Below are 19,298 nucleotides of genomic sequence, written 5' to 3' on the forward strand. Positions count from 1 at the left end.
TCAGGTTGGTGTCAGGTGGGATTGGTGTCAGGTCGGTGGGGGGTGGTATCGGTGTCAGGTCGGTGGGATTGGTGTCAGGTCGGTGGGGGGTGGTATCGGTGTCAGGTCGGTGGGATTGGTGTCAGGTCGGTGTCAGGTGGGATTGGTGTCAGGTCGGTGTCAGGTGGGATTGGTGTCAGGTTGGTGTCAGGTGGGATTGGTGTCAGGTCGGTGGGGGGTGGTATCGGTGTCAGGTCGGTGGGATTGGTGTCAGGTCGGTGTCAGGTGGGATTGGTGTCAGGTCGGTGTCAGGTGGGATTGGTGTCAGGTTGGTGTCAGGTGGGATTGGTGTCAGGTCGGTGGGGGGTGGTATCGGTGTCAGGTCGGTGGGATTGGTGTCAGGTTGGTGTCAGGTGGGATTGGTGTCAGGTCGGTGTCAGGTGGGATTGGTGTCAGGTTGGTGTCAGGTGGGATTGGTGTCAGGTCGGTGTCAGGTGGTATCGGTGTCAGGTCGGTGGGATTGGTGTCAGGTCGGTGGGGGGTGGTATCGGTGTCAGGTCGGTGGGATTGGTGTCAGGTCGGTGTCAGGTGGTATCGGTGTCAGGTGGGATTGGTGTCAGGTTGGTGTCAGGTGGGATTGGTGTCAGGTCGGTGGAGGATGGGATTGGTTAGGTCGGTGGTATCGGTGTCAGGTCGGTGGAGAGTATATAGAAGGTGTGGCCTCTGTGTGACAATGTACTCTATACACCCCGCTCTGTTATACATTGCCGATGAAATTTTAGAACACCTGCATCATCAGCCTATACCAGGGAACTGTCCTCCATACATACTACTGGCACGTATAACGACGTAACTCCGGGCGGAAGCGATGTCTTCCCCCAGCAGCTCTCTGATTGGCTGAAGTGATCCCTGGCTGTGAATTGGTCGAAGCCGCTCATATCCCACAATGCACCGCTCCGCCTCTTCCTTTCCTTTCGGCCATTTTCTCCCCGTGGAGGTATGTGAGAGAGATTCCCGGCCTCATCCGAGTTATCCGCCTCCATCCTCCGCCTGTACGGCTCCGAGGGGCCCGGGATCGGTGCGGGAGTGCAGTCCGCTCCTGTGGAAGGGTTATTAGGGGGAGATTTGTAGAGAATAGCCGGCTGGGAGGCCGGAGAGGGGGGACATGGCGGCTCACAGCCAGTGAGAGCTCCCGGGGCCCGTGTGTGTCCCTTGTGTTGGGGCCTGTGTGTGTGAGAGGGGCCCCCCCTGTGTTGGGGCCTGTGTGTGTGTGTGAGAGGGGCCCCTGTGTTGGGGCCTGTGTGTGTGTGAGGGGGGGCCTGTGTGTGTGTGTGAGAGGGGCCCCTGTGTTGGGGCCTGTGTGTGTGTGTGAGGGGGGGCCCCTGTGTTGGGGCCTGTGTGTGTGTGAGAGGGGCCCCTGTGTTGGGGCCTGTGTGAGGGGGGCCCCCCCTGTGTTGGGGCCTGTGTGTGTGTGAGAGGGGCCCCTGTGTTGGGGCCTGTGTGAGGGGGGCCCCCCCTGTGTTGGGGCCTGTGTGTGTGTGAGAGGGGCCCCTGTGTTGGGGCCTGTGTGAGGGGGGCCCCCCCTGTGTTGGGGGCCTGTGTGTGTGTGAGAGGCCCCCCCCCCCCCCTGTGTTGGGGCCTGTGTGTGTGTGAGGGGCCCCCCGTGTTGGGGGCCTGTGTGTGTGAGAGGGGCCCCCCCTGTGTTGGGGGCCTGTGTGTGTGAGAGGGGCCCCCCCTGTGTTGGGGGCCTGTGTGTGTGAGAGGGGCCCCCCCTGTGTTGGGGGCCTGTGTGTGTGAGGGGCCCCTGTGTTGGGGGCCTGTGTGTGTGTGAGAGGGGCCCCCCCTGTGTTGGGGGCCTGTGTGTGTGTGAGAGGGGCCCCCCCTGTGTTGGGGGCCTGTGTGTGTGTGTGTGTGAGAGGGGCCCCCCCTGTGTTGGGGGCCTGTGTGTGTGTGAGAGGGGCCCCCCCCTGTGTTGGGGGCCTGTGTGTGTGTGTGAGGGGCCCCTGTGTTGGGGCCTGTGTGTGTGAGGGGCCCCTGTGTTGGGGGCCTGTGTGTGTGAGAGGGGCCCCCCCTGTGTTGGGGGCCTGTGTGTGTGTGTGTGAGAGGGGCCCCCCCTGTGTTGGGGGCCTGTGTGTGTGTGTGAGAGGGGCCCCCCCTGTGTTGGGGGCCTGTGTGTGAGAGGGGCCCCCCCTGTGTTGGGGGCCTGTGTGTGAGAGGGGCCCCCCCTGTGTTGGGGGCCTGTGTGTGTGTGTGAGAGGGGCCCCCCCTGTGTTGGGGGCCTGTGTGTGTGTGTGAGAGGGGCCCCCCCTGTGTTGGGGGCCTGTGTGTGTGTGTGTGAGGGGCCCCTGTGTTGGGGGCCTGTGTGTGTGTGTGTGTGTGAGAGGGGCCCCCCCTGTGTTGGGGGCCTGTGTGTGTGTGTGTGTGAGAGGGGCCCCCCCTGTGTTGGGGCCTGTGTGTGTGAGAGGGGCCCCCCCTGTGTTGGGGCCTGTGTGTGTGTGAGAGGGGCCCCTGTGTTGGAGCCTGTGTGTGTGTGTGTGAGAGGGGCCCCTGTGTTGGAGCCTGTGTGTGTGTGTGTGAGAGGGGCCCCCCCTGTGTTGGGGCCTGTGTGTGAGGGGGGGCCCCCTGTGCTGGGCCCTGTTTGTATGAGGGCCTGGTGGCCAATCAGCTTCTAACTTCAGCTTGTTTAATTTAACTTTAGCAACAAAACCTGGAAGCTGATTGGCTGCCATGCAGAGTTGCAGCAGATTGTGTTCTCCCATTGTTGGTAAATCTCCCTGGAGAGTGGTATACGTAGCAGTTGGTGGTTGTGGAGGAGATTGTATAATCTGGGTGTAAGTTGTATGGTTGTCATTTATACTTTTCAATGTGCCGGCCTGACACCGTGTGACACAACTGACAGATCTATTGCGAACCATACAATCTGATTGTACAATCTCTAAGCTCTCCAATCTGATGGATCTTCTGTCTGTACAATGGAATTGTGTGCTGATGCTTTTCTATGTAAAGTGCTGTAGATTTGGCCGCTCATTGATGGTTGTATTGGAAGTGCCCGGCGGCGGCCTGACCCTCGGCTGCCTGGTGCCCGGTGGTGATGGCGTTCTGACCCTCGGCTGCCTGGTGCCCGGTGGTGATGGCGTTCTGTCCCTCGGCTGCCTGGTGCCCGGTGGTGATGGCGTTCTGACCCTCGGCTGCCTGGTGCCCGGTAGTGATGGCGTTCTGACCCTCGGCTGCCCGATTCTTTGCAGTCGGTAATATTAATGAACGGTTTATTTTTCTCTGCAGGGATTAAGCAGCCATGGCCCCCAGCAGAAATGGAATGATCTTGAAGCCCCATTTCCACAAGGACTGGCAGAGACGAGTGGCTACTTGGTTTAACCAACCCGCCAGGAAGATCCGCAGGTCAGTCATGTGACTTTCTTTAGGGAAATGAATTCAGAGTCTCTAACAGCCGATGATGACAATGTCTCCGGAATCTCTGATCTCTGTGATGATTCCAGATTTGAACCCTTTTCCATCTGATGGCTGTAGGACAGGCGGGGGCAAAGTTTTCAGAGGTTGAGATCTAGCTGGACAACATGGAGAAAAGCAACAAGCTGGGGGAGGGGGGGGGGGAGTCTTAATTAAAAAATAATCAAGATCTCAATAAAAAGTAGATGTAGCGTTCTGTACCGCCCCCTTTTCAATCTCCCCTCCCACTGTAGTGTCCTCTGCCACCCACCCCCGCAGTCGTGTCCTGTACCCCCAATGCAGTGTCCTCTGCCCCTTCCCATCACCACCCCCTCTTCCCCCAATGCAGTACCCTTTGCCCCTTCACATCATTCCCCCCCCCCCCCCCCCCACAGTCATGTCCTCTGCCCACAGTAGTGTCCTGTACCTCAAATGCAATATCCCCTGCCCTGCCACACCCCCTCATCCTACAGTAGTGTCCTCTGCCCCTACACATCATTCCCCCCCCCCCCCCCATTGTGTCCTCTGCTCCCCTCTCCCACAGTACTGTCCTGTACCCCCAAATGCAGTGTGATCTGCCTCTTCCCATAATCCCCCTACTCTAGTGTCCTCTGCCCCTTCACACCCCCCTCATAATGTCCTGTACCCCCAATACAGTGTCCTCTGCCCCTTCACACCCCCCTCATAATGTCCTGTACCCCCAATACAGTGTCCCCTGCCTCTTCACATCCCCCTCATAATGTCCTGTACCCCCAATACAGTGTCCTCTGCCCCTTCACACCCCCCTCATAATGTCCTGTACCCCCAATGCAGTGTCCTCTGCCCCTTCACACCCCCCTCATAATGTCCTGTACACCCAAAACAGTGTCCTCTGCCCCTTCACATCCCCCTCATAATGTCCTGTACCCCCAATACAGTGTCCTCTGCCTCTTCACATCCCCCTCATAATGTCCTGTACCCCCAATGCAGTGTCCTCTGCCCCCTCCTCCCTCAGTGTCCTCTACCCCCAATGCAGTGTCCTCTGCCCCCTCCTCCCTCAGTGTCCTCTACCCCCAATGCAGTGTCCTCTGCCCCCTCCTCCCTCAGTGTCCTCTACCCCTTCACATCCCTCTCGTAATGTCCTGTACCCCCAATGCAGTGTTATCTGTCCCATTCACATCCCCCTGGTAAATGTCCTGTACCCCCAATGCAGTGTCCTCTGCCCCTTCACATAGTCAGGTTGAAAATAGACATAAGTCCATCTGGCTCAACCAATAAAACACACAGTAAAGAAAACCCAACATACACTCCCATATACACAATCCTATACCCGCCCCAACCATACAATCCCATATACACAATCCTATACCCGCCCCAACCATACAATCCCATATACACAATCCTATACCCACCCCAACCATACAATCCCATATACACCATCCTATACCCGCCCCAACCATACAATCCCATATACACCATCCTATACCCACCCCAACCATACAATCCCATATACACAATCCTATACCCGCCCCAACCATACAATCCCATATACACAATCCTATACCCGCCCCAACCATACAATCCCATATACACAATCCTATACCCTCCCCAACCATACACTCCCATATACACAATCCTATAACTGCCCCAACCATACAATACCATATACACAATCCTATACCCGCCCCAACCATACAATCCCATATACACAATCCTATACCCTCCCCAACCATACAATCCCATATACACAATCCTATACCCTCCCCAACCATACAATCCCATATACACAATCCTATACCCACCCCAACCATACAATCCCATATACACAATCCTATACCCTCCCCAACTATACAATCCCATATACACAATCCTATACCCGCCCCAACCATACAATCCCATATACACAATCCTATACCCGCCCCAACCATACAATCCCATATACACAATCCTATACCCCCCCCAACCATATAATCCCATATACACAATCCTATACCCGCCCCAACCATACAATCCCATATACACAATCCTATACCCCCCCCCAACCATACAATCCCATATACACAATCCTATACCCCCCCACCATACAATCCCATATACACAATCCTATACCCCCCCCCCCAACCATGCAATCCCATATACACAATCCTATACACAATCCTATACCCACCCCAACCATACAATCCTATACCCGCAGTTGATCCAGAGGAAGGCGAAAAACATCACCTCCCTCTGTAGTGCCCTCTGCCCCCTTCCTCCCACAGTAATGTCCCTTTCCCCCCCTGCACATCACAGGGGTGGAGGACAACCAATCCCTGAGCAGCAATGGGGCAGAATAGTTTTACATATACAATGATTTTAGATTACAGTATGGTTGGTTTGTTGTATTTGTGGTCTGAGTTGTACTTATTGCACACAGGCGAAAGGCACGTCAGGCCAAAGCAAGACAGATCGCCCCCAGACCTCTCGCTGGACCCCTCAGGCCGGTGGTGAGATGTCCAACAGTCCGATATCACACCAAGATTCGTGCTGGTAGAGGATTCAGCCTGGAGGAGCTTAAGGTGAGCTTACATAGGAATTGTACGGTGATTGTTTGGTTTCCTCAGGAGCTTTGACTTTTCTAGGCGCTGCATTCTCACCATGTGCTGCAATGTGGGTTTTAGTCCAGATTAACCACTTATGGACCGGAAGTTTTTACCCCCTTAATGGCCAGGCCATTTTTTTTGCCATTCCGAACTGCGTTATTTTAACTCACAATTGCACGGCCGTGCGACGCTGTACCCAAATAAAATTGTATGTCTTTTTTTTTCCCCCACAAATTAAAGCTTTCTTTTGGTGGAATTTGATCATCTCCGTGGTTTTTATTTTTTGTGCTATAAACAAAGACAGTTCTGAAAAAAATATATTTTCTCTTACGTCCTCCGACAGTCGCCGCCTCTTCATATTCGTCACATATGGGTATTAGACTTTGCTCCGAAGGAGTAGCTAGGCAACAGAATATGTTAACAATAAAGCTTTAACATATCCCACCCTCAAGGGGTGGTCCCCTCAGTCAATACCCTCCTACTTCCTGCAACCATATCTCAGTTTTAATGTCTAGCTTGTCAGGAGTGGCTGGCTCTCTCTGTGCTGGGACTTTTTGTCCCAGACTCTTTCTTCTTTTTAATATTTTGTTTGAGTTTTCTCTCTACCTTTACTTAGCTGTTATTTTTGTCAGCATTAGTTAGTTCTTCGGACGAAGAGGATCATGCAGACTGGGTCTCGGGCTGATCCCCCTGGTCGCAGGTCGTGGGTCAGTGGCTTCCCAGTCTGCCATCGAGCGTTCAGCCAGGTAACGCTCCTGGCACAGTGAACGACCCATCCCTGTTCGGTGCAGGGATGATTGGTGAGGTGGCTACCTCACCGGACGCTGTGCGGTTTCTGAACCGCCATTGTGTGCGTCTTGTATTGCGACTCTCCCTGCCTCATGTGCAGCGGCTTGTTCGCCTGTGCGGGTTCCCCACGCCATGTGAGGTAAGTGTATTTATGTGGGGACCTGTCTGTCTGGGGGGGTCTCAGTCTGGGACTGTGTAACCTGCCTTTGAATCACACTGCTTGTCTCCCTAGCTCTCGGCTGCATGCTGTGGGCTGCAAGGGGGGGGGGAGCTGTATGACACTGAGTATGTCAGGCTGGGCAGTGTGAGGAGCTGTGTGCTGTGGGGCATGTTTTTAATGGCATGTTGGGGCATATACAGCGATCGCTGCGGCGATCTAACATGTATCCATATAATGGGATAAAATTGTGTGTGATTTTTTGCACTGTGGAGCGGCGATTTCGGCGCCAAACGACGCCATTTTACCGGCGCCCGCTCCGGCCGCATGGTTTACATGCACGGCGGCCATTTTCTTGTAGCCTCCATAGGCTTACATAGAGCGCCCTGGCAGCATCACTTCCTCTCTCCTGGAAGCACCGATCGAGGCAGCGGCAGAGTCTCCTCAGGTTTTATCCTTCTATTCCTGTGTTCCATTGCCTGTATTCAGTCTGTATATTCCCTGTGGGGGTCTCATTGTGCCTGAGTGTGGTGCGGTGGGCTGCGCTTGCCGCGCTTGCTGTAAGGGGGCAGTTAACCCTTGGTTGTCTGGCATACAGGGGCAATGGATTCTCAGGAGGGCAAGTTTCCCACAGTATTGGTGGAAAGCCAGGGGACCGCTGTTTCCCCCCCAGGGGGGGATTTAGCCACTATTGTGGCTGGCCTTGCTGCACAGGTGAAAATGCTGGTGGCTGCTCAATCGACTAAACGGCCCAGAGTTGCTCTGTCCTCTGATTCTGAGGGTGAAGGTGATGGGGCTGTTCTGGCAGGGACCCCCCTATCGGGGTCCCGCTCCTCTCTTGATCTAGTGGGGTCTGAGGTAGAGGCTGAAGTTGAGGGGGTTGATAATTCTCCCCCTGGCTCGCCTGAAGAGCTTGCAATCATGGATGAGTTGATTGCTTCCATTAAGCAGACGCTACGTTTGCAGGACGAGGTGTGTCCCCCGGCTGCCTTGGCGGCTTATGGGACGCAGAGAAAACGCAGGACGCCGCAGGTTTTTCCCTGCAATGCTGATTTTCAGCGCGCTGTTAAGGACCAATGGCGCGATTTGCGCAAGCCTTTTGCGGTACCAAGTAAATTTAAGCTGCGTTATCCTTTCTCGCCTGCCACTGATGAACGGTGGTGTGTGCCTCCGCCAGTGGATCATGCTATTGCGGTTTTGAACAAAGCCACTGCGATCCCTGCAGAGGGATCCCCTGTTTTCCGTGATGCCACGGATAGGAGACTGGAGTCTCTTGCCCGTCATACTTATTCTGTTACGGGTTCTATGCTTAAGGCTCTGTTTGCTTCTCTCATGGCGGCCCAGGCGATCGCAAGTTGGACGCAGATGCTTAGGCGCGTCCTAGTGGCCGATTCGGCCTCGGCGGCGACCCTGGATATGGTGGATCAGATCCACCAGGGTGTCCTGTATCTGTGTGATGCGGACCTGGACCTGATTCCGTTGGCTGCACGTGTGCACAGCGTGGCGGTGTTGTCTCGCCGCCTGGTTTGGTTGAAATGTTGGTCGGTGGACCAATCTTCACGTAAAACCTTAGCCAATCTGCCTTATGATGGGTCTCGCCTTTTTGGGGAGTCCCTGGATGTGTTGATTAAGGGGATCACCGGGGGTAAGAGCACTCTCTTGCCCCATTTCCCCAAGGCTAAGGGGGCTTCTGGGAAGAAGCATGCGAGTTTTCGGCCCCCTCAGGGGTCCTTTCGTGCCTTTCGGCCGCACTACAAGGGCAAGCCGTTCAAAGGCCAAGGCTCTCAGAAGAAGCCCTGGTCTGGGAAACAGAAGTCCGGCCAATCCGGACCTGCGGCCCATAACAGTTCGGCCTGAAGGGGCGCCCTCACCCAGTTTTGGGGTGGGGGGACGCTTGCTCGGTTTTCTTCAGCCCTGGTTGGCCCGTGTGAGGGACAGATGGGTTCTGGAAATCGTTCGATCTGGTTACAAGATCGAGTTTCTCTCTCGGCCGGAGAGCAGATTCTTTCCCTCAAATCTTCAACTGTCTCCAGAGCGCCTGCGGGATCTGCACCTGGCGGTGCGGGACCTGAGGGCTCAGGGAGTGGTGGTTCCGGTGCCTCATCGGGACAGATTTCGGGGGTTTTATTCCAATCTGTTCACCGTGCCCAGGAAGGAGGGCAAGGTTCGTCCGATTCTGGACTTGAAAGCTCTGAACCGCTCTGTGCGGGTTCGCAAGTTCCGCATGGAATCCCTGCGCTCGGTGGTGGCTGCCCTGGTTCCGGGGGAATTCATGGCCTCCATCGATTTGAAGGATGCGTACCTTCATATCCCCATATTCGAGGGTCATCAGAGGTACCTTCGATTTGCCATTGCGGAGGATCACTACCAGTTTGTGGCGTTGCCCTTTGGGCTCGCCTCGGCTCCGCGGGTCTTCACCAAGGTGCTTGCACCGGTTCTGGCATTGTTGAGAGCCCAGGGCATTTCTGTCCTGGGGTATCTGGACGACATCCTGGTTCGGTCTGCGACCAGACAGGGTCTGGAGAAGGACCTGTCTCACGATGCAAACTCTGCAGGAGTTTGGTTGGACGATAAATGTTCCAAAGTCGACACTGAGTCCGTCGGTTCGTCTCCCCTATCTGGGAATGATACTGGACTCGGTGCAGGCGAAGGTCTTCCTGCCGGAAGACAAACTCAGAACTCTTCAGGAGGAAGTCAGGTCCCTCAGGGACGTTCCACACTCGTCTCTGCGGACGGGTATGAGATGTCTGGGATTGATGGTCTCGGCCTTCGAGGCGATTCCTTTCGCGCAGTTTCACACGCGGGGTCTCCAAGCGGAGATCCTGTCCAGGTGGGACGGGCGACCTCAATCTCTGGATCTTCAGATCTCGTTGAGTCATCACACCAGGGAAAACCTTCTGTGGTGGCTCCAGTCCCCGTTGGTGTCCGGGGGCAAGTCGTTTCGTCCGATCTCGTGGACGATAATCACCACGGATGCCAGCCTGTCGGGCTGGGGTGGTGTTCTGGGCGTTCTGTCCGCCCAGGGGACCTGGTCGGAGGGGGAGTCTTCCCTCCCGATCAACATTCTGGAATTGCGTGCGATAAGGCTCTGTCTTCATCGCTGGACGGACCGGCTGCAGGGCTGCCCGGTTCGGGTGCAGACGGACAATGCCACGGCGGTGGCCTACATCAACCACCAAGGGGGCACCAGGAGTGCCCGAGCGGCTCGAGAAGTGGCCGACATTCTGTCTTGGGCCGAGACTCATGTCCCGGCGATAACGGCGGTTCACATTCCGGGAGTGGAGAACTGGCAGGCGGACTATCTGAGTCGCCAGACCCTGGATCAGGGGGAATGGTCTCTCCACCCGGCTGTCTTCCAGATGTTGTGCGCGAAGTGGGGTCTTCCAGATGTGGACCTGTTCGGGTCTCGCCTCAACTACAAGGTAAAGAGGTTCGTGGCAAGGACGCGCGACCCTCGGGCAGACGCGTCGGACGCGTTAGTGGCCCCGTGGCATCAGTACAGGCTGATGTATGCGTTTCCACCGATTCAGTTGCTGTCCAGGTTCCTTCGCAGGTTGCACTCGGAACGCAGCACGGTGATTCTTGTGGCACCGGACTGGCCTCGCCGGTCCTGGTACGCAGACCTCGTGAATCTGGCGGTCGACGTCCCTTGGCGTCTGCCTCTTCGAGACGATCTACTGTCTCAAGGACCGATTTACCATCCTGCTTTACAGTCGCTGGCTTTGACGGCCTGGCTGTTGAGACCGAGGTCCTGAAGGAGAAGGGTCTCTCTCCAGAGGTCGTTCATACTTTGATCAACGCGAGGAAGTCTTCCTCGGGGAAGGTTTATTACCGTACTTGGAAGGCCTATTTTGCCTGGTGTGAGTCCAGGGGGTTTTCGCCCCGCACGTACTCGGTTTCCCGTGTGCTGTCTTTCCTTCAGACGGGTGTCGATCAGCGTTTGGCGCTGGCTACGATAAAGGGTCAGGTGTCGGCGCTGGCCGTTCTGCTTCAACGTCCCGTGGCTTCCAACTCCTTGGTTGGCACTTTTATTCAGGGTGTGCGGCATCTGGTTCCTCCTAGGAGGGATCCTTTGCCCCCTTGGGACTTGAATCTCGTTTCTCTCTGTGTTACAACGTGCTCCTTTTGAACAGATCAGGGAGATCTCGTTGTCTATGTTGTCCAAAAAGGTCGCCTTTTTGGTGGCGATCACTTCGGCTCGCAGAGTGTCGGAACTGGCGGCTTTGTCCTGCAAGTCTCCGTACCTGGTTGTTCATTTGGATAAGGTGGTCTTGCGACCTAATCCTTCTTTTTTACCGAAACGAGTTTCGGAATTCCATCTTAACGAGGATATTGTTTTGCCTTCGTTGTGCACGAAGCCTAAACATCCGAAGGAGGTGAGATTGCACTCTCTGGATGTTGTTCGGGCGATAAGGGTTTACCTTAAATCGACTGAGTCTTTTCGTAAGACTGACTCCTTGTTTATTCTTCCAGAGGGTCCTCGGAAGGGCATGGCGGCTTCGGCCTCTACCATCGCCAAATGGATCAGGCAGACCATTGAACAGGCCTATGCCTTGCAGGGGAAGGTTCCCCCTGTGCCTGTGAAGGCGCACTCTACTAGATCACTGAGTACGTCTTGGGCCTGCCGTCATGGGGCTTCTGTAGCCCAGGTGTGTAAGGCGGCGACTTGGTCGACCGTACACACTTTCACAAAATTCTACAAAGTAGATGTTCAGGCATCGGCGGATGCTTCCTTTGGCCGCAAGGTTCTTAGTGCGGCTGTTCCATAGGGTCCCTTGTTGGGGACTCCTGGCTGTTGGGATAGTTTTTTGTATCCCCTGGTTTTTTTGTCTTTTCCTGGGTTGTTGCTCCTGTTGAGCACTTATTTTTGCTGTTGCCCAGCTGGTTTCCTTCCTTTGGTAAGGTTCCTTTCTTTGATGTGGAGACTGCGTTGCCTTTCGGCGCGGATGCGTTTCCCACCCCTCATGTTTGCACTGCTTTGGGACGTCCCCATATGTGACGAATATGAAGAGGCGGCGACTGTCGGAGGACGTAAGAGAAAACGGAATTTTTGTAAAATCTTACCTGTAAAATTCCTTTCTCTGAGTCCTCCGACAGTCGCCGCCCCCGCCCCTCTTTTGGGGTTTGAATGTATACTCTACTGCTATTCCACTAAAACTGAGATATGGTTGCAGGAAGTAGGAGGGTATTGACTGAGGGGACCACCCCTTGAGGGTGGGATATGTTAAAGCTTTATTGTTAACATATTCTGTTGCCTAGCTACTCCTTCGGAGCAAAGTCTAATACCCATATGTGACGAATATGAAGAGGCGGCGACTGTCGGAGGACTCAGAGAAAGGAATTTTACAGGTAAGATTTTACAAAAATTCCGTTTTTTTTATCTTTTTGCTATAAAACATTCCCAGTAAAATCAAATTTTTTTTCATCATTTTAGACCAATTTGTATTCTGCCACATGTTTTTGGTAAAAAAAAAAAAAAAACACCAATAAGTGTATATTGATTGGTTTGTGCAAAAGTTATCATGTCTACTAACTAGGGGAAAGATTTCTTTTTTATTTTTTTTTTTTTTTTACTAGTAATGGCGATTAGCTTTTTTTTTTTTTTTTTTTTTTTGTGGGACCGCAACATTGCGGCGGACAGATCGGACCCCTAACTGACATTTTTGACACTTTTGGGGGGGACCAGTGACATTACTACAGTAATCAGTGATATAAATATACACTCGCCGTACTAATGACACTGGCAGGTGCCATGACAGAAAGCATCGGCTCTGTATGCTTCCTCCAGCGCCGCTCAGTGATGTCTGCCAGCAGTACCAGCCAGCAGTAAGTCAGATGTGCTAGGGGTGCAACTGGCCCCTGGCGCATAATTGTAAATATCCCAGCATGTGCTGTTTGACTCCTACCACCATCACCACTTCAGATCACTGAAGTCATGGTGGTTGGAGTGTTCCCTAAGAGCCAGTTCACACTGAAGCGATCCGACTTCGAGGGGCGACCTGTGCACCGTGACTTGCAGGGACTTTACATAATGGAAGTCAATGCAAGTCGCTCCCAGGTCGCCCCGAAGTAGTACAGGACCCTTTTTCTAAGTCGGAGAGACTTGTGTCGCTCCTATTAGAACGGGTCCTGTGCTAATCAATGGCGAGCAACCGAGCGCGACTTGTCAGGCTGACAAGTCGCGCTAGTCTGGGGTCTTAATATCTCTCAGAAGAAGTAAACAAAGTACACACGGGTCGAATGCTGGGCAACTTTAGCCGGTTCAAAAAAAACTGGCCGCCATTTGGCCTGTGTGTATGACAGGCAGTCTGACAGAAGCCGGCCATTCAGCACGCGTGAAAAAAAAAACTGGCTCCTAAATTTTAGCTGGCTCCTAGATTTCAAGCAAGTTTGTTAATCCCTGCATTAAGGTAAAGAAAGTTCTAGCTTTAGAACCACTTGCGTGCCAATGCGTGTTGTGCAATTGGGAGCAAGGCCTAAAGCCAAAGTCTGTTTCCTTTTAATTTGTTTGGGCCAAGCTGTATTACAGACAAACTTCTGAGTTATGATTACTAAAAGGAGTTGTAAAGGCAGAAGGTGCATTCTATGCATTAAAGAGGAAGTAAACCCTCCTCTACAACTTGTACCTATAGGTAAGCCTATAATAAGGCTTACCTATAGGTACTGTAAATATCTCCTGAACATGCACCGTTTAGGAGATATTTACCTTAGAAGCATCCAGTGACGTCACTGGCGCAGGCGCACTGAAGGAACGGCCGCTCGTGCCGTTCATTCAGAACTCCGTGCCGTGACTGTCGGCTCCCGCGCGCGTGCGCGGGAGTGACGTCACCGCGCCTCCGGCCAATCAGATGGCCGGATGCCGCGATCCCGGAAGACGGGCGACTAGACATGTCGCCCGTCATCCAGCTAAGCGGACGGCACGGCGGGGGCTCGTTCTAAGGTAAGTATTTCATAATGAGCTAGTATGCATCGCATACTAGCTCATTATGTGTTTCTCTTGCAGGGTAAGTAAGAAAAAAGAAAATAAAAGAGTTTACAACCTCTTTAAGATAAAAAAAGGCTTCTGTGTGCAGCAACCCCCCCTTAATACTTACCTGAGGCCCCTCCTAGCGCCAGCGATGTTTTAGAAATGTCTCGGCCGTCCGGGACTCCCCTCATTGGCTGAGACTGCAGTGCGGCACCATTGGCTCCTGCTGCTGTCAAAGTTAGTCAGCAAATGAGAATAGAAAGGGGCCAGGCCGCAGCTCTGTCTAAAATGACACGGAGCTCTAACTCACCTTGGGTGCCCCATAGCATGCTACTTACTGTGGGGGCACTCAAAAGGAGGCAGAGGGGCACGAGAAGAGCAGGATCCAGTCTGCTCTTTGCAAATCGACTGCAACAGAGCAGGCAAGTTTAACATGATTTTTTATTTAAATAACATAAGACTGTACAGTCAAACTACCTCCAGAAAATGCCAGGTGCCTGGCTTTGTGTGAATCCCAAGCCCTTGCAGCAGAACAAGCGCACAGGACTGGGGGTAGAACGACAGTACTGGGAAGTTCTCAGTCAATGGTTGGAAGTAATGAGTCACAAAATCGCAATAATAGCCAGGAGGCTGGTATTTTCAGAAGTAGAGGGTATACCTAGCTAACCTTATCGGTCTCCCTCTCAATGACTGTAAGCCGTATGATGACAATTCTCCGGAATCTCTGTACATCTGTGATGATTCCCTTGAACCCTTTTTTCTGATGGCTGCCAGACCCTTTCCATTTTTTTTTTTTTTGCATTTCCTTGTGTCTGGTTCCTTAATAGTTGTCTGGTTTTCACCGCAGGCCGCTGGCATCAACAAAAGGGTTGCCCGCACCATTGGCATCTCCGTGGACCACCGCCGTCGCAACAGGTCAACAGAGTCCCTGCAGACCAATGTACAAAGGCTGAAGGAGTACCGCTCCAAACTCATCATCTTCCCACGCAAACCCTCCGCTCCAAAGAAGGGAGACGGCTCTGTAAGTATCCTGCCACCCCCCTCTTTATAAAGTGGATTTGTGTGCTGGGAGTTGTAGTGCTTAACAATGCTGCCTGTGTTAGTGGAAGGTCAGTGTGTTAGATATGCCAGGGCTGTGATGTTGCAGAATCAGAGTGTCAGCCTACTGGCCCAGACAGGTGTGTAGCATCATAGGGACGTCTGGCAGAACCATTTCTAACCCCATCGAGAAAAATAGAATGTGATTGTATGCAGAAACAGGTTCTTTGGTTGAACGAATCCAACATCCGCTTCTCACAATTGGGGGATATGTTTACAGTCAGATGATGACACTTTCTCCGGAATCTCTGTATTCTTGTGATGACTTTTGTTTTGAACCCTTTTCCAGCTGATGACTGTAGACCCCCCTTCAAACACCCCCCCCCCCCCCCCAAATCTTATGTGCTGTCAGATCAGCATACTGATCTTTTCTTGTTTTTTTCCTATTCTTTGTTTTTAGGCTGAAGAGTTGAAGATGGCCACCCAGCTCAAGGGCCCTGTCATGCCAATCCGCCAGGTGAGTTCTGAAAAAAAAATGTATATAAATTGTATCTTTGTCCAGTAATAAGTGCTAAAATACTTGTGAAGTCACTATGACAAGCCTGGGCTCACGCAGGAGCGGTGCCGGTGTAACGTGAGAATTACCTACCCCGTGAGAAAAACCTACCCTTGTCACTTCCGGCCAGGAACAGCTGAGCAGTGCGCATGCTCGCAGCCCCAGATACCTAATGTAACAGCTGAGGAGCTGACTAGTGCGCATGCGCACTAGTATGAAATTCACTGTTCTGTGAAAAAAACCTACCCACGCGGCGGTTACATTAAAACATCTCGGCTGCAATATGAGTCAACTCCAGTCCCTGTGACTTCCCTCATCTCAGCTAGTAAATATAAAAGCGGGTCTAGGCTCCGTGATTTATGTTCTCATACACCCGCCGCCGCTTTTATATTTACTAGCCGAGATGAGGGAAGTGACAGGGACAGGAGCGGAGATGACTCGTATTGCAGCACAGCTGTTTTAGTGTAAACGCTGCATTACAAACAGTGCCGTGCAACCGGAAGTGACGAGGGTAGGTTTTTCTCACGGGTAGGTAATTCTCACGGAACACCGGTGTTCCGTGAAAAAACTCTACCCCATGAAAATTCCCTACCCTCGTCACATCCTGTGCACCTACGTCATTGAACAGCTGAGCAGCTTCCCACTGCGCATGCTCACAGCTCCGGAGGGTTGTACCTACGTCATTGAACAGCTGAGCAGCTTACCAATGCGAATGCTCACAGCTCCGGAGGGTTGTACCTACGTCATTGAACAGCTGAGCAGCTTACCAATGCGAATGCTCACAGCTCCGGAGGGTAGGGAATTTTCACGGGTCGGCTCCATAGTGTTACACCGCATCAGCTGTTGCCGCGGGTACATTAAATCATCTCCGCTCCAACCCCTCTGACTTTCCTGATGTCTGCTCCAAAATATAAAAGCGGGGGCGGGTGTATGAAAATATAAATCACGGAGCTGAGATTGCTGTGATTTATATCTTCATACACCCGCCATCGCTTTTACATTTTGGAGCCGACAGTCAGGGGTTGGAGCAGAGATGATTTAATGCCCATTCAGACTGGCGCGACTCGACTTTGGGGGGCGACCTGTGAAGTCGCGGTGCACAGCGTGCGGCGGGATTTGCAGGGACGTCCCATAATGGAAGTCTTTGCAAGTCGCTCCCAGGTCGCCCCAAAGTAGTACAGGACCCTTTTTCTAAGTCGGAGCGACTTGTGTCGCTCCTATTAGAACGGGTCCTGTACTAAATGGTGAGCGACCGACCGCGACTTTTCAGGGGACTTGGTCGCCTGACAAGTCGCGCTAGTCTGAATGGACTCTTAATGTACCCACGGCAACAGCTGACAAAACACTACCCCATGAAAATTCCCTACCCTCCGCAGCTGTGAGCATGCGCACTGTGAAGCTGCTGAGCTGTTTTTTGCTACACGATTTGAGACCATTCATTTTGTATGGGCTCAAATCGCACCGTGAATGTATCAGTTTTAGGTAACTACTCGTGCAAATGCTTAGTATCGCCACTGGTATAATTTTGGTTATTTTGTATGGGCTCAGATCGCACCGCAAAAACGTATCTGTAATTGGTATTGGCGAGTACTTGAGCACAAGTATCGGTACTCGCTCTTATAACCATTCGAGGACCGGGCTTTTTCTGGCACTATTTGTTTACAAGTTTAAATCGTATTTTTTTGCTACAAAAAAAATACTTAACCTTCAAACAAAACAGTGACCCACGGGAATAAAATGGCGATTGTTTTTTTATTTGCACAGCGGTATTATTTAAATGCTAATTTTTTGGTGAAAAATACATTTGAATGAAGAAGAAAAAATTACAATATTCCAGTTTCTTTGAAAAATGCCAAAGATGATACGCCGAGTAAATGGATACGATGTCACGCTTTAAATATGCGCATGCCCGTGGAGTATCGTCAAATTACGTTACATAATCTCCATAGGTGCCATTATAAATGCTTTTATAGGTCACCAATTTAGAGTAAAGCTGGCCATACACTAGCCGAAAAATCATTCAAGCTCCTTTTCAAAAAAACAAAAAATCGTCAGTGAGAGCAGACGACTGTGCCATCATGTAATGATCAAATTTTGAATGATCGTTCAATGGACGTTCTTCGTTCAGTTTGTCACGTAATCGCGGTGCAAACAGTTCAGGCGAGAAACACCTTAACCTTTCACTTAATTTATCGTTCATTTGGCAGAATTTTCTAAACTGTTCCTTCCATTTTTCTGCTCTGAAAAGTTAAACGATTTTCTATTTGTTCCCAATAACTGGATGAAAAACGAACGATCGGACCAAATGACGGATTTTCGAACTATTTTTTGGCTAGTGTATGGCTAGCATTAGAGGAGGTCGGGTGCTAGAATTTTTGCTCTGGCTCGAACATTTGCGGCAATACCTCGCGTTTGGTGCAAAACACCGTTTACGTATGCGTGCGCGACTTAGTTAGTTTCTGCGCAACAGCATGGAGGTATGGGGGCAGTTTACTTTTTTTTTTTCTAACCCTGTCCCTTTAATTAATTTTTATCACTTTTATTCCTATTACAAGAAATGTAAACATCCCCTGTAATAGAAATAAGGATGAAAAGTCCTCTTTATGGAGAGATCTGGGGTCAAAAAGATCCCAAATCTCCTCTTTACCGTCTTAAAAGGAAAAGATCACAAAGAATGTTGCCTTAAAAAAAAATACATTTTATTTCCAGACTGGACTGGAAGTGATGTCATGACATTGCTCCGGTCCTCCAAGGCCATAGAGGTGATAAGTATCTACTTTAATTGCCAATGGGAGCAGCTGGCAGCACCATTGCATAGTTTCTAAGGTGGACCAGTGGTGGGGGTTGGGTTGGTCACTCCCCCCTCCTGCTGCTTCAGAGAGTTCCAGCGGCTCATGAGTCACTCGGGCCGCTTTTATGAGAGCCGGCTGCAAAAAACAATACCGGGTTATTAGCCTCAGCCATAATCCTGGTACAAACGAACTGATATATAGAGATAGATAGATAGAGAGAGAGATAGATAGATAGAGAGAGATTCCCATAATCCTGGTAAATCATTTGCGAACCGCTATGTGTGTGTATATCTGGAGATCTAGAGCGATGGAGAGTGTGTGTGTGTGTGTGTGTGTGTGTGTGTGTATATATGTGTATATACACACACACACACACACACACACACACACACACGTGTATATGTATTGGTGTCCCCCACGCTGATTACTGTGTAAGGTCACTGAATAGCCTGCAGGGTTAGTCTTGGGTGGAGATGAATGCTGTTGTCATTGGCTGGTCTGTTGCTGGACTGATTACTCATCCATTTGTTGTTGTTTTTTTGCTTTTTAGACTTTCAAGAAAGAAAAGGCCAGAGTTATCTCCGAGGATGAGAAGAACTTCAAAGCCTTCGCCAGTTTGCGTATGGCACGCGCCAACGCACGCCTCTTCGGCATCCGTGCCAAGAGAGCCAAGGAAGCTGCAGAGCAGGAAGTGGATAAGAAAAAGTAAAACTATTCCTGGAACTGTTAATAAACAAAAGTTGTATAATTCTGCTCCCCTCCAGTGTTTTCTTACAAGGAAAGTTGTGAGTTCCTGCAAACATCGTTGATGGTGTAAATGATTGATGTGGGTGGAGCTCTGATCCTTCGTGGCCAATAGCTGCGTATTCAGTACTTTGTGTCATGAGGGAAGAGAGTCTTTGAAATGGTTTTCATACAACAAAATGATTCTATATTCCCAAAAGTATTGGGACGCCTGCCTTTTACACACACATGAACTTTAATGGCATCCCAGTCTTAGTCCATAGGGTTC

General features: G+C 51.6%; 1 protein-coding gene across 1 annotated transcript; it reads left to right on the top strand.

Moving 5' to 3' along the window:
• Positions 1-938: 938 nt before the first annotated feature.
• On the top strand, positions 939-19,034 carry RPL13 (ribosomal protein L13). The gene is made up of 6 exons (XM_082270910.1): positions 939-976; positions 3,262-3,378; positions 5,822-5,963; positions 14,748-14,921; positions 15,399-15,455; positions 18,837-19,034. The coding sequence occupies exons 2-6, from the start codon at positions 3,275-3,277 to the stop codon at positions 18,993-18,995; spliced, it is 636 nt and encodes a 211-aa protein (XP_082127036.1). The 5' UTR covers positions 939-976; positions 3,262-3,274; the 3' UTR covers positions 18,996-19,034.
• Positions 19,035-19,298: the final 264 nt, after the last annotated feature.

This window comes from Pelophylax lessonae (genome assembly GCF_965119305.1).
Source record: "Pelophylax lessonae genome assembly, chromosome: 10".
In the NCBI taxonomy this organism is placed as follows: Eukaryota; Metazoa; Chordata; class Amphibia; order Anura; family Ranidae; genus Pelophylax; species Pelophylax lessonae.